Raw genomic sequence first — 15,902 nt, 5'->3', positions numbered from 1 at the left:
TTTTTTCAAAAAAAATCATCAACTATTAACTTTATGTACGTTTGTAAGTTGACTTAACTTCATTCAATAGAAGGTTTTTTGTTCGAAAAAGTTTGAAATTTTTTATTAATCGAAGTGTATAAGGGTAATCTTAAAAATGACCATTGATCAAAGGTCTTTTCTTCATAAAATAGTTTTAATCCATTATTTTTATTATGCAATTTGCTTCTCACAAAACTAATAATTTTTGTATACGTGGCATTTATGAATTTATTATATTGTTTTATATCTATACACATGTAATTATATATTTTTACTTCCTTTTCTTAATAATCTAAACTTTTTTATATTTACATATATATTCTAATATTTATGTTGGTTAAATTGCAATATTTTTCATGAATACAAATAACATGAATTGCTAAACATCCTCATTATCCCTAATAATTCACTTTTACCCCATTTGGGGTAATATACTCCTGCTCAGATATCTATATGAAATGTATACTTCCACACTACTTATGATTAAAGACGTTTATGTATGACGTTATTGTACAATACGCAAGGGGAATTATATTTTGCTTTATATTTTCATCTCAGAATACGAACATCCGAACTGTATGTAGGTTTAGTAATAAATTACTTTTCTTTATGTACAATTATAATTGAGAAGAAATTTTAGCGTTTGCGCTAGCGAGGCTCAATAAAGTAGATTTTAATCTTGGGAATACCGTACATTAATACCTGATGATTGCCATCGTTCGGGTAATTAATCGGTGCAGTGTAATGCAATTATCGCGTTCCAATTAAATAGATGCCACGTTGCATGCGACTGGAAGCCACCATCCAGCTAGCTAGCAGCTCTCCGAGCAATTCCGAAAGATTCGAGTGACAGCGCATTTTATACCAGAAATGAATGTAGAATTCATTATGATGCCCATTGTTATCGGCGCTTCCTTTGAATTGGACCACTCGGAGCATCCATTAAGAACGTATAATTGTATTATGGAGACGCGCATTATTCATTTGAAAGCTAATTAAAAATTAATACTGACAATAATGAATAGTCCGAAGCCCTTTGCACCACAATTAAATCATTCGCCATTAAAAGCAATACAAATGAACGGAAACTATTTTTATTTATTTGTTGATTTCTTTTTACTATTGTTTTGTTTTCTCTGAGCTTCCGTCTGTTTTGTTTGTATGCATTTTTCAAATTTAATCATATCTCGCTGTGCGAGGTTTATTTCGTGCAATTTATGCTCGTCCTCGAAGCTTATATATTTATTTAAAATTTTCAAGTTTCCTAGGAATATTTATGTGTGCAACGCTCAACACTCAGGTGTGCATCTACTTTCTACAGACAACATATTCTTTTCTATTATCATCTTCTCTTTCAGCACTTCTTCTGTTTTACACGTCTGAATCATATCTTACCAACAGATGTTCATCTTTTTAACATAATACATGTTCTTCACAAATAATATAAAATATCCTTATATATTTCAATTTCTTAAGACACTAAAATTGAATTTATAAATAACAAAATAATTCTAAATCATTTCTAGGGGCGACTAATAGCCGAATAGTTAAGTCACCCTATCCACGATTTCATGGGAGCCGGTTCGGATCCTGGTCAAGCCAGGCCCTTTGTGAGCCATCTTGGTGCTTGCAGCAATAGGGCTATTGTTCATCACAGATGGACAGTCAAATGAATGAGGTTCAACATATGGACCTTCAGCCAAGTCGATGAGAGTGTTAAGGATAGTAGCAGATTCACAGAAGTTAACCTATCCACCGGGAAAGATTATCTATTTAATGTCAACCGCGATCTTAAATTTACTAAATGTTCATATTGATAAACAGATTGTGAATAAAATTATACGACATAAAAAATATTTCTATTTGAAACCAGGACTTTAAACAGCATAAAAATAATTAGCACGAAAAAAGAAGGAACAGGAAAAATAATCGTTTTTATTTATAAAACTAATTTTATGTACTAATTTTTTATAGTTTATTTTGTTTTGAAATTTTCGTGTGAATGTGAATTAGCACTAATCGAAGCCGCACTATGCGAGGCATTGCTGTATACAATAATAAATTAAATTGAAGAGAAAACGAAAGATTGTCCAATATGTATTTAATTAAATGAATCTTTCTACTACAAATCTTCTAATAATTTATATTACTAAAAAATGATTAATGTAAAATGAGATTTGAGAAGTTCTGTCAAATTCTTTATTAATTCATCAGGATTAAATTGATAAAAATGGATTATGTAAGTAAATAAGAAGATATATTTTTATTTTAATATATTTTCAGTTAATTTTCTATCAGTTTAATTAAATTTATTATAGATTTTCTTCAGTTTGATTAATGCAAAAAATGGCTTTAATGTTTTTAGTAGAATTAATCTACAATTTGAATTGTAATTAAAGTAAAATATTTTGAAAGAAAATGGTTTTTGTCAACTTTGCAAACTTTTATAAAATTCGTGATGAATGTTCTACTTAATAAGGAATCTTGTATAACACAACTATTTTTAACTTAATTGCGAGACTAGTGTTTTAGCAAATTCAGTTAAGACCTATAAAGTACACAACACTTTTGATATCATACCAAATGCTTTGCATTTGGCTGATATCCAACACACTATCAAACAGTTTACGACTGCTCCCATTACCAACGAGTTTGTTGATACTCCACTTATTCTATTAATAACGTTTAATTAAATTTTTATTAATTCTAAATATTGATTATATTCCCTAGATCCAATTAAATTATCCAAAATAACACAAAATGTATGGAATTGAAAAAATATTGAATAAATATTTTAATTGTAAATATTGATTATTTTGAAAGGTTTTAATTAAATTAGAAACTGAATATGCTGAAGCCACTAGAAAATTAATAAATAACATAAAAACTTTAATGGAATTTATTCGGTGGATGGAATAATTTCCATTCACCCCACACACACACAGTAGGGGTTGATGAGCTTTAGAAGTGAATTTACATGTACGTAACTTGCTTACCGTAATTATAACTGCGCAGTGCTCTCCGTCTATGCTAATTTCTATACCAAGTTTTTTGTTTTGTTTGTTACATCATGTAATGCTAATCGGAGCGGATAGTTTTGCAGAACATAAATTTTGATACATTTAATACATCCACCGAGGTTGTGCATCTATGAATTGAGCATATCTACTTGCATGTATATTATATGCATGTACGTATATATATAAATACAAATGCAAGTTTTATACGGGATTGTAAAATATCAAAGGACTACTTAACGAGTTCGGGGCAGCACTCGGTGCGGTTGCGTCTTTGAAAATTAACGCGAATTTCCCATCCGGAGTTTAACAAGTGGATTTCGGTTTTGACATCGCAAAACTTTCAGCATTCACTTTTCCCCAATCAACGTGGCGGTTCGCAATTTAATTGTGCTCTCAGAAACGAACAGCGTCTGACGGAACATCCGCAATCTAGGCTCTACAACATCCATTGACACATACTTCACTTGTTTATACTGTTTACTTTATTTTTTCGTTCCATTTATACCTTTAATATGTGGCATTAAATATATATATGATGTTTGATAGACGTATTGAACCAAAATTCAGTAAGCGTCTCAGTAATACGTACAAAAATGTGTACGCTAAGAGAATGTATGTTAATAAATAGTGATATATAGTGAGTATGTTAATAAATGCAAGCATCTGATCGTTCGTTACTCAACGTTCATACGTACATTCTGTTTATACTTTATTGAAATAATAGTTAACTTACATAATATGTACAAAAAATTCGATAACAAATTGTTCGTTAATCAGATCCTAATTATATACGCATTTACTATTTATTTGATATATATGTTTTTATATAAAGATACAATGCTTAAATATGTGTACGTTAGTGCGGTAAGAGGAACATACATAATCATATAATCGAACGTACGTTAAAACGAATCGAAAAACAATACTGCAGATATTAAGTAATCTGAATGGAGGGGAAATTTCCATTTGACAAAAAGTTGCATAAGTTAAGCAATGTGTTATTATTGATTGTATTTGGTAATCAAATATATTTTTATATTTAAGAATAATTTGAAGTATAGTAGAATACAGATTCATAAGTAACAAGACTGAACTAAAGTTTTTATTTTTCATGTACGTTTGTTTTTTTGTGATTTTCGAAAAGTTGTTCAAGAATTCAATTACCTAATAAACATTATTGAAATGGTTATTATATAAATATACAATGCTTAAATATGTGTACGTTAGTGCGGTAAGAGGAACATACATAATCATATAAATATAATCGAACGTTTAACGTACGTTTAACGAATCGAAAAACAATACTGCAGACATTAAGTAATCTGAATAGGAATGACTAAATTTCCATTTGACAAAAAGTTGCATAAGTTACAAAAGTTAAGCAATGTGTTATTATTGATTGTATTTGGTAATCAAATATATTTTTCCTCTTAAGAATAATTTGAAGTATAGTAGAATACAGATTCATAAGTAACAAGTCTGAAATAATGTTTTTATTTTTTATGCACGTTTGTTTTTTGATATTTTCGAAAAGTTGTTTAAGAATTGAATTACCTAATAAACATTATTGAAATGGTTATTATATAAAGATACAATTCTTAAATATGTGTACGTTAGTGCGGTAAGAGGAACATACATAATCATATAAATATAATCGAACGTACATTAAAACGAATCGAAAAACAATACTGCAGACATTAAGTAATCTGAATAGGTATGACTAAATTTCCATTTGACAAAAAGTTGCATAAGTTACAAACGTTAATCAATGTGTTATTATTGATTGTATTTGGTAATCATATACATTTTTCCTATTAAGAATAATTTGAAGTTTAGTAGAATACAGATTCATAAGTAACAAGTCTGAACTAAAGTTTTTATTTTTCATGTACGTTTGTTCTTTTTGTGATTTTCAAAAAGTTGTTCAAGAATTGAATTACCTAATAAACATTATTGAAATGGTTATTATATAAATATACAATGCTTAAATATATGTAGGTTAGCGCAGTAAGAAGAACATACATAATCATATTAATATAATCGAACGTACGTTAAAACGAATCGAAAAACAATACTGTAGACATTAAGTAATCTGAATAGGTATGTCTAAATTTCCATTTGACAAAAAGTTGCATAAGTTAAAAAAGTTAAGCAATGTGTTATTATTGATTATATTTGGTAATCAAATATATTTTTCCTATTAAGAATAATTTGAAGTATAGTAGAATACAGATTCATAAGTAACAAGTCTGAACTAAAGTTTTTTTTTCATGTACGTTTGGTTTTTTTGTGATTTTCGAAAAGTTGTTCAAGAATTGAATTACCTAATAAACATGCTTCTATTTAATATTAACAAAAATATGTTACATGCGCACTAGAGATAATTTACAAAATATGAAGTTAGTATGCCGTACAGACTAGAATGTCTCATATAACGGATAGTATGGTTGCAGCATTACAAACATAAAACGTTTCTATATGAACGCATGTTTATGCAATAGCAGACAAGATTTCGCAAACCCAGCGGGGAGGAAAATGTGGAGGCATTCCATGAAAGCCAAATTAAGCCTGTATAAAATTTAATTCCGCCAATTAAAAAGCGCGCTCCGTAATGTTTCTGCCGCTCCCCTCCATGCGAACATACCTTCCGCAATCTTTTTTTTATTATTGTTTTTTTTTTCGTTCTTCTGTTAATATATTTTTTTTCGCGTGTATGAATATACATATTCCTGAATATAAAACACTAAATCCCCGCGGGTTTTAAAAAAAAGGAGTCCGTGTACAAAGTTTGGAGTTACATTTCTGCTAAAATTTATAGTACAATGGCTGTGTGTGTGTGTGTGAGGGTGAGTGAGAGGGTTTGGGGTGGTGCCGGCCGCCGAATTCCGACTCCCTTAATTCCAAACACACATTAAAGTCTCGGGACACGTCATGCAGAAGGGAAATTGAGCTTATGGACACCGAAAGCAAATGTATGAATAACGACGGACGTTTCACACGTCTCCCATGCCGGTGATTTATTATGCCAACGAACTAATGCCCGAATTACTGCAGAAACTACTTGAACCGCCTCATTTCGCAAATCTTCGTCGCCCACGCAAAAACTGACAACTGTATTAAATTGACGCCCTTCGAGCAGCCAATTCCGCACCGACCCTCAACGGTTCAAACAAAGGATCAAAATAACAAAAAAAAAACGCTTGACATATGACATGTACATTTCGTACTTTGTTAACGTTTTTTGTTACTTAGATCAATGATTACAGATCATTAAATCATATTAAATGCTTGCACACTATATCTGACATGAGACATAAATAACAGATATTCATATTAGGAAAGATGCGAAAATATGACGATTCTCTGCTATATAAGTCATTACAGATCAGAAGAACATACTCATCTAAGTACATGATAAACAATAGCAATTAGTCTATCTGGCAGATATATTCATATTTGGGCGTAGGTGTAGTCTACGTTCTTAGACAAGAACAAAACTGTCATTGAACTGAAAGATTCTCTAGTATATCAACCATTACTTTCCTAGACTCAACCTAGTCCAAGAGTACAGAACCGCAGAGGCCCGGTTTAGAAAATTGGTTATTTTACCACCCTATATTATATCTTACATTCACTTTCTACGGAAACTGGTAAAATTGTGTGCGGCACAAGCTAAATTAGAAGGGTGGTGGAAAGAAGAAGATCAACCATTACACATCATTAAATCATACCTTATATGACACATACATGTTTATCAGGAATACTAACTTATGAGACTACATGACAATGGCAGTTGATATATCTGACAGAGAAATTCATTTTTAGAAACTCAAGTATCGAATATTCCATAATAGATCAATAATTACAGTTTTTCAGAAGACCCAACTCACCTAACTTTGTAAATCTGATAAAGTTTTATATAGATGTCGTCTATAATCAATGATAATAACAACTACTATACAAAAGTTTTTTTTTAATACAGAGTAATATTTGAATGAAGAAAATATATTAAGGATATTTTTTATGTCGTATAAGTTGCTTCACAATCTGTTCATCAATGTGAACATTGAGTAAATTTAAGATTGCGGTAATCTTTCCCGGTGGATAGTGATGATTTGATTTTTTTAATTTGTTGGTTGACTGTCGTTTTGTAGGTTAACTTCAGTAGTATATTGATGCTCTACGATTCCACTATTTCCTTTCACTGTGAATCTGTTGAACCTCATTCATTTGACTGTTCATCTGTGATGAACGATGGCCCTATTGTTGCAATCACCGAGAGGGCTCACAAAGGGCCTGGCTTGACCAGGATTTGAACCTGTGTCCACTGGCACGTGGGTAGGACAAATTCAAATTCAAATTCAAAAATAACTTTATTTACAAACATAATTATTGACCCTTTTACAAATTTGCAAGGGTACAAACATTTATCTTATTACAAATCTTTCAACATCGTTGTTTTGGGTTTGCATCGGTTTATATTTCTTACACTTTCAACAATATTATGGAGATAATTGCCGAAGCAATTATTTACATTTGGAGTGTTTAGGATACTTAAGATTTTTTTTTTAAACTGTGGTTGTTAGTACATATATACAACTATTTCTATATTAGAGGGAAAATTTGCGTGGGAAAAACCCTTTATTTTATCTAAAATGCATTAAAAATATATTAAACCTCTAGGGCCTTATCAATTGTTTATGTAGGAGAGGAGTGATGGTGTTGGATGGGAGAGGGTGGTGGTGGTGGGTAGGGCGACTTAACCATTCGGCTATTAGTCGCCCATATTAAGGTATGAAAATATTTTTGATTCATGGAAATTTTGTTTATCTTTATTCACAAATTAATAATTAATAAAATACATAATATTTTTATAGAAAAATTATAAATTTAAAAAAAATACATAAAACATGATAAATTATCATTTTTTTCTATACTATAAACTATAATTTTACAATTATTATTTTTGACAAACACATCATTTTTATAAAATATCTAGTACATTTTTTTAAATATCGCTTGCAGCTGTTGAAAATTAGTTTATTTTTAAAGAAATATATTGTCTAGAATCACTTAGTTTCTATTTTATTTAATATACCCATAGCTTCTTTGATTACGTTATTAGTCTGATCAGCAATCTCTACAATTTTGTACAACAGGCTAGTGCATTTATTATCGTTTTTAGCCAACTGACAATGCAACTCTTCTATATGCATAGTCTCATCCACGCTGGTATTCATTATATCTCTCGAAAAATTCTCATGCTCATCCAAGTTTTTTAGTATTAAGTACAGTTTATTCATCCATATCTCCATTATTTCCTTTAATTCATTTTCCTTCTCAGGATCAGCCTCCACTTGCAGTCTAATAGCATTCATAGCACACAAGAATGCTTTCCGCATCCCGTCAATCTCCCTAGCCATGTTATTCCAAAAGTTGATTTCCCAATTTACTGATGTATGTAACCACTCAATCGTCATGGGGTTATCCATTTTACATTGTATGAGTCCGGAGTTGATCAGTTCATTTTGGTAATTTTCCATATGTATGCGAATATAGTACTGTTCTAAACGATTCAACATTTCTTTGCGAATTTTGTTACAACTTTGTTCCAAAAATATGGACATCCCTTGAAGAATTTCGTACATTGCTTGAATATGGCACATTTTGATTCTAGATCGTTATTTATAATTCAATAGCTAAATTTGTACTGATATCTATTCGATTATACTATCTTTTTTATATACTAAGCAGTATCACAGTATGAAGATAAGTGATACCATCGGTGGAAGGGGTATAATTTCTATTAATATTATTAACAACATTTCAATAGCAGATACATGACAGTTTTATAATCCTTTTTTATATAACTAAAAATATAAATTCGAATTATACAATTTTAAGTATCTTTATTTACAAAATTACAAAAGTTAAGCAACGTGGGTTGACTATAATACTAAGATGTTTTACCACATTTTGCAAACTACAAATAAAGAATAAATATTCATAATAATATATTAATCGTTAGAAGTAATAATTAGGTAGGTAGGAATTGTATTACATAATAATAAAATGTAAATAATAACTTTATTATTTCAAATCAAGCTTAATGCCTTTTATAATATATTAATTAGAAAGAACAATACAATATAAGACATAGTCATTTTCTATTTTAACATTATAACTTACAATATAGTTATACTAAAATAGGAATATTCTGTTAATAATATGTTTTAAAGGAAATGTTACAAAGTTAAATCAATATGAGTTTGGAGATCAGCACGTTTCTGCTCGAAATCTTCCATAATAGGTCGTATCAATTTAGAAAGAATCTGGAAGTATTTCTGTACATCCAGTATTTTATCATAGAAGTCATTAATCACATAGTCTTGCTCGCGCATTTTCTGAAGTAACTCGTAGTGGGTCATGTTCATCTTCAATGTATCCTTATGGTTGTTCGCAATTTCCATACTTTCTTTCAATGTTTTGACCAAATGCCAGAATGGTTCCTTGTAATATAATGCCATAAATGCTCTCTTATGACCTTCACTCATAAATATATATTTAATTCTAAGAAAAATATCTCTCATGTCTTCCGCAATTCTGTGTAAACAGTTCCAGCAATTATTTTCTGCGTGGTATCTATCGTTCCACCAGGCCCTTGTCTCCTCATTGTCTGTAGTATATCTAACAAAATTTGCATATAGGTACGGATCGTAGAAATATTTCATTTTATTTTGCTCTACGATATTACAGTATTCTCGTTCTTTCGTTCGTTCCTTAATTACCTTGACAACCCTAAACACGTTAATTGATGTAGACATCATCAATAAGTTGAATCTAACCTACAATAATTACATTTTCTATTAATATCTCATAATGATTACAATTTTTATTAATTATTAATTACTAATACTAATTTAAATTTAGTAATTAAAATATTTGACACTATTAATTTCATTGTCATTATACCTGTTTCGTGCCTACTGTCTCTTCCATTTTAATGTTAAAGTTCTAATAAATAAACTGCACAATATTTAAAAATAGGTCACAAGTCGGATAGTTGTAAATGTACGTTGAACTATGAATTGATATGATTATATTTTTCGATATTTACAAATGATAATAAAAAAGAAAATTTTACAATTTTTTTTTACAAATTTCAGTTCCTAAATTTAATCATTTACTTTTAAGAAAGAACGATTTCGTGTGAACAATTTCTCTCAAATAATTTAGATCATTCAGTCGTTGTAATTAACTTACTGTATTTTTGTTATTTTTATCTTCTTAATTAACTACTAATTGCATATAAATAAGGGATCACTGAAATTTCCTTACAACTTATAAAGAAATCTGTCCTTGTTCAAAGAGTTTCTCGAGTAAGGTCTGCAAATCCATGAATTTTTCATGGAAATCAACAAACTTTAAATCATGTTCGAGTAAGCTCTCAATTAACTCATCTTGGGTCATACCTTCCTCCAGGATAATCCTATCGTTTTTCGTCATCGTCACAAGATCGTTGGCAATAACGTTCGCAGAAAATATTGTATCTTTTAACCAAGAATTTACCACTTTCTCGTTTTGCTCTACTTCATTATCATCAATTTCTTCTTCCGTTAAAGCCTTTACAAAATTATTAATAAGTTTATCCATATCTACCGAAATTAGGTGTAAATAGTTCCAGTTTCTGTTTTCCATCTGACATCTCTCGTTCCACCAGTTTGCTATTACCGGGTTTTCTGACACTTCTTCGGAATCATTCAAGAGACTTGTTCTCATTTCTTCTACGATTTTATATAATTTCCATTGATTCTTTCGATTCTTCATTTTGTTATGGAATTTATACATGTTTGCCCTCGCACCAATCTTTAAAGTATTCAGTTTTACTAACAGATTTGGAAAACGTGACATGTTCAGCTTCAACGTCAAAATATTTGTAACTAAGTTTTGTAACTTCTGCTTCTTATATATACTATAGTTTCCTTAAACTTTATGATGTTTATAAATAATTTAATTGCAATTTAATTATTGCCTCTATTCAATATACTTTTTCCAAGAAATAATATGAGGGTACATTTTTTTATTGTCCATTGTAAATTTTTATTTTGTTTGCAGGTATATTTTTTTCCAAAAATTACATAATTGCTTTGACCAGGTATAAAATGTCAAATGTCAAATAGTTTACTGCGAAAAAATATACATCAAAGTAAAAATATTTAAAATAGATAAAAAAAATAACAATTATTATGAAATAATTGAGTTTAAATTTTTCAAAAAGAAGTAATCAACTAAAGAATTTTGGTGGAAAATATTAGGTTTGAAACAACAACGTTTGCAAAAGAAAAATCAATTAACTTAAAGCTGTAGTGAATTTATGTATGCTTATGCAAAATTTGAAGCTATTGAGGATGTTATTAAAAGTTGCCTGTATGGAGGAAAGCGTCGTTAGGAAACTTGAGGATGTATTTCTTAATTCTTGCGATTCAGAAATTTGAATCTATATGCGCGATAAACGCAGCGGCGGGATGAGACTATCTCTGGGGGAAAGATGCAACGGGTCCACGAACTTAGGTGCTTCGCTCCAAAGTATTTGAATGCAGTCAAAAGGGCTCTTTGTTTTGGCGTTCATTAGCGCTAAACGCTCGGAACGGAGATGCTTGCAAAAACATGTATGCACAGCAAAACTACTCTTGCAATGCTCTTATAAACACTTCTTAATAAAGTTTTAATGGACTTGGGAATCACTTACCTATGTAAGTCAACCTTTTTAATCGATACTTCGCTTTAAACTTATGCAAATGCTACAAAAACAATACATAAAGATATCAATAATAGTTATCAATGAATTGTGATTAACACTTAATTATTAAAAACAATACAATTTCAATAGCAATTAAATATTTGTTACAGTTACATTTATGAATTAATGTAAATTTTCATTTAAAAATGATTTTGTTTTGATGCAATTGTATTAATACATAAAATTTAAAGATTTGAAATCATTTTTCGAATTTACTAATAAATATATGCATTATAAATAAAAAGTGGTTAGAAAAAAACAATAAAGATTAATAACATTTTAAATATGATTTTGTTCAAAATTTTCATAAGAAATTATTTTTCAAATAAATGTGAAGATTCTATTTAAAACTCTTCTAATAATCAGTTGCTACTATTTTAGTAACTAATTTTCAAAAAATAAACTTTATTGTCAAAAAAATTCTGATTAATTAATTATTAATAATTAATTTTGAATAATTAAATGAATTATATTACAAATAAGTAAAACGTAACTATTTAATGGATATAATTGAAAAAAAAACTATGATTTCAAAGACGATTACGATTTTTTTTTATTATTATTTTGGCTGTATTTCTTCTACATTTTTGGCTATATAAATAAATACTGCGTAAAAATAACGCATGTTGGTTATTATAATTGCGAGGCATTTTTTTTTAAATACATTTCGGAACGCAATTAATTTCAATTACAATTCCACGCCGTCCGGATAGAGAATTCGTTATTAATTCCGTGACTCCCTCACCCCTGTGTTATTGTTTGATATTGCGCGAGCGATCGCACAATTAATTGTATTGCATTTCAGACAGCCGATGGGATTTTAAATTGCATTTGGTTTACTGTTGCGAATTCCGCAGTTTACATTATTACCATTATATTACTATTATTGTTATTTAAAAAATATATTTTGTTGTAATTGAAAATTAATTTTCAATACGTATAAATTAAGAAGAGATGATGGATATACAAATAAAAATGAGATATAACAACAAATTAGTTATCTAACTAACGCATGTATTGGGTAGAAGAATTACCATTTAATTTGGTTTGTAAAAATATACCATCCTATGTTGATTGAAGAAAAAATAATGTTACTACTTTCCAAATAATGTTATTTATTTTTCAAGGAATACATTTGAGAATGGTATAAAAAAAAACGTAAAACCAAATATACGTTAAACGGTCCAATTAAAGCAACTGGTTTCTGAGGATGAACTAATGGTTTAATTTTCATTCAGTAAACAAAGTTGTCTAAAACTGTGTTGGGTTTAGGAGTTTCTGAATTAAGGAGAACAAAGATTTACTTTACATATTAGTATAATTGATGTATGCTGCGATCATAGTATCTTTGATTTCTGTATTTTTTTGTACTTGACAACTATAGCAAATAATTCCCTTAGATTTATGAAATTGTAGGCAGTAGCGGATTTAGCATTTGAGTGGCCCCACACGCAATTCAAGTTTGAGACCCATATGTATTTTTGAATTCTAAATATTTTCCGTGGGCCCTAAACATCAATAAAAAATGATGACGGTCGGTTCATTAAGGTTGTCGTGGGCCCATTTTTAAGATTTGAGGCTCCTCTATCCTGCGCATAAAATCATTCAAAAACTATTTGTTTAAAATTCTAAATATGTAATTGTTAGAGCGCAACAATGTACATCATTACGTTAGCTAGGAAAGCTGCCTCTTGGGAGTTAAGCACGGATGGTAGAGTATAGGTTTAAATAACGTAGTGTAAGCAATGATATAAGATAAGAAGAGGTAATAAACCCTTAACTAATTTCTTAATTTACCCGCGTAATTTGGCCCTTCGTCCAAAATAGTAATAATAGTATAAAAGGCTCTTATCCATTACTATAAGTAAACAAACCAAATTTGTATTTTTCATGAAAAAGTGAGGAAGCAGACTTATTACAAAGTCATTTTTGAGTCGACACAATATGGTGAATAGACCAAAACATATTTTTGATTTTATTATGCTTCAAAAAATGAAAATTAAACCATTGGTTCATCCTGAGAAACTAGTTGCTTAAATTGGACCGTTTAAAGTATATTTTGTTTTACGTTTTTTTTATACCATTCTCTAATGTATTTCTTGAAAAATAAATAATATTATTTGGAAAGTAGTAACATTATTTTTTCTTCAATTAATTAATTAATATTACCCCATTTTATACGTGCTACGACTCAAGAAATGTATGTTGGTAGCTTTGCTGAAATTAAATCTAATGAAAAGTGAAAATCAGAAGATGTTCGTATACATTTTGAACTGTTATTTAAATGTATTTGATTATCTTAATGCAAAGAGCAAGTGATTAAATAATCTGTCTGTAATTTACATACAGTCATTAAAAACTGATAAAATTAATAATAAAGCATTTAATGTAAGCAATGAGATGTTAATATTTGGATTGAACGAAAACAGAGAATTAAATTACTTCATTAAATATAAAAATGATCGTGATAAACGAGCAAACATGTGTTTCATCATAGTTCATCTTCGTTTGACGTACAGACGAAAATTCCATAATATTCTGTAACATTTATTAAATAATTTACAGAAAAAATATACTTTTATCAGTGATGAATTATTATTAAAATAAACTATTTAATTTAAGAAAAAATACATAATTCTCCTTTATACAACTATAACTTGAATTATAGGACTTCGATCAGTGCGGATTCATTATTGTACGGTTTGTAAATTTTAAACCAACCTAAAATAAAAATAATTTCTTAAAAATTCGTACAGAAATTAATTTTCTAAAAATAAATTATTCTTTATACAATACAAATAAAATAATACGAAAATTTCTATACTCTTGTTTTAAAATCTGAGGTTCTTTAGGTAGATCCTGCATTACAGCATTACTGCTTTATAAAATCAAATCTATTTTTCTTCAGTTTATTGTTTTGCGGTGTTAAAGTCCTCGATTAGTCCGGTTTCAAAGAGTTTAGGCTATTGGAGAATTCGACTATGCGAAATATTATTTTATTTAAAAAATATAAAATGTTGTACATGTAATCTTTGCTGAAAATGGTAGGGTCATAAAATATCGGTTTAAAATGTTTCAGAATCGAATTAGATCTACAAAGCCTAGTCTTGTCCAATATGTAAATCTTTATATCTTTATGTATCTCCTTTTATAATTTTTTAAATTTTAAATCAATAATATTTTTATAATAAATTTATTATATAAATCTAAATATTTAATTATTAATATTTTTTTATTAAGCCATTTTATGAATTAATCACATTCTTAAGTTTTTTTTTTAAATATCTCACCTTTTTATATAGAAAAAAACAATTAAATTGCGTTTTATGATCCGAAGGTAATAAAATATTCTCTTTTCAAAATCGTCCCATAAATTTAGGGTGCGTCTTATGGTCCAAAAACTAAGTATTTTTCGTAGCAATAACAAAAATTAGGAACTGTGATCAAGCACATATATATATTTTTTTCTTATTTCTCAGATTCGTAACATGTTTAGAACTGATTTGAACTCGGATTCGGTTACGGAAAGTTCGTGATATGGACTTGGATTTGGGGGATGTTAACCGTGATTAGATAAGATCTGCAACTTAGCAAAGCCTGGACCGACCGCACTTGCTAAATATACCGTTCGGAAATCAAATCCCTTTAGGGGTTTATGATAATTCCACCCGAATGCTTTTCGTGCAAATGCTACACAGTTAAACCAAAAGGCAATAATAATAAATACAATAATAATAAACAACAAAAACAACAATACATATATTTCATTGACTTTACAGGTCTATGAATAATTTGATATTCATTTTGTTATACAAATATTAATCTAAATGTTTGCTTTATTGAATTTTATATTAATACACTGCAAATATAGTGCAAATAATAATCAGAGTGCATATTTGCACGGAACACAACAATAGTTTGAATCTATTATATATTCGGGAATTTTTATTAATTTTATGAATCAAAAACAAGGATTTATTTGTATTGCGAAAGATATTGAAAAACGAGATTTTCTTGTGCATGTATGCATATTCGATTTATCCCCGTTGCGATATTAATTG

At 29.0% G+C, this 15,902-nt stretch overlaps 1 protein-coding gene across 1 annotated transcript; it reads right to left on the bottom strand.

The window, feature by feature from the left end:
* Nucleotides 1-9,151: 9,151 nt before the first annotated feature.
* Nucleotides 9,152-10,107, bottom strand: LOC108559620. Its single transcript, XM_017916955.1, has 2 exons — nucleotides 10,014-10,107; nucleotides 9,152-9,886 (listed from the first exon to the last, which is right to left on the bottom strand). Exons 1-2 carry the CDS (start codon nucleotides 10,038-10,040, stop codon nucleotides 9,287-9,289), a joined length of 627 nt encoding a protein of 208 aa, XP_017772444.1. The 5' UTR covers nucleotides 10,041-10,107; the 3' UTR covers nucleotides 9,152-9,286.
* Nucleotides 10,108-15,902: the final 5,795 nt, after the last annotated feature.

The sequence above is a fragment of the Nicrophorus vespilloides genome, unplaced genomic scaffold (genome assembly GCF_001412225.1).
Source record: "Nicrophorus vespilloides isolate i.1.1-1 unplaced genomic scaffold, Nicve_v1.0, whole genome shotgun sequence".
In the NCBI taxonomy this organism is placed as follows: Eukaryota; Metazoa; Arthropoda; class Insecta; order Coleoptera; family Silphidae; genus Nicrophorus; species Nicrophorus vespilloides.
The sequence above is the reverse complement of the archived record's forward strand: the minus strand, read 5'-3'. Positions and strand labels throughout refer to the sequence as shown.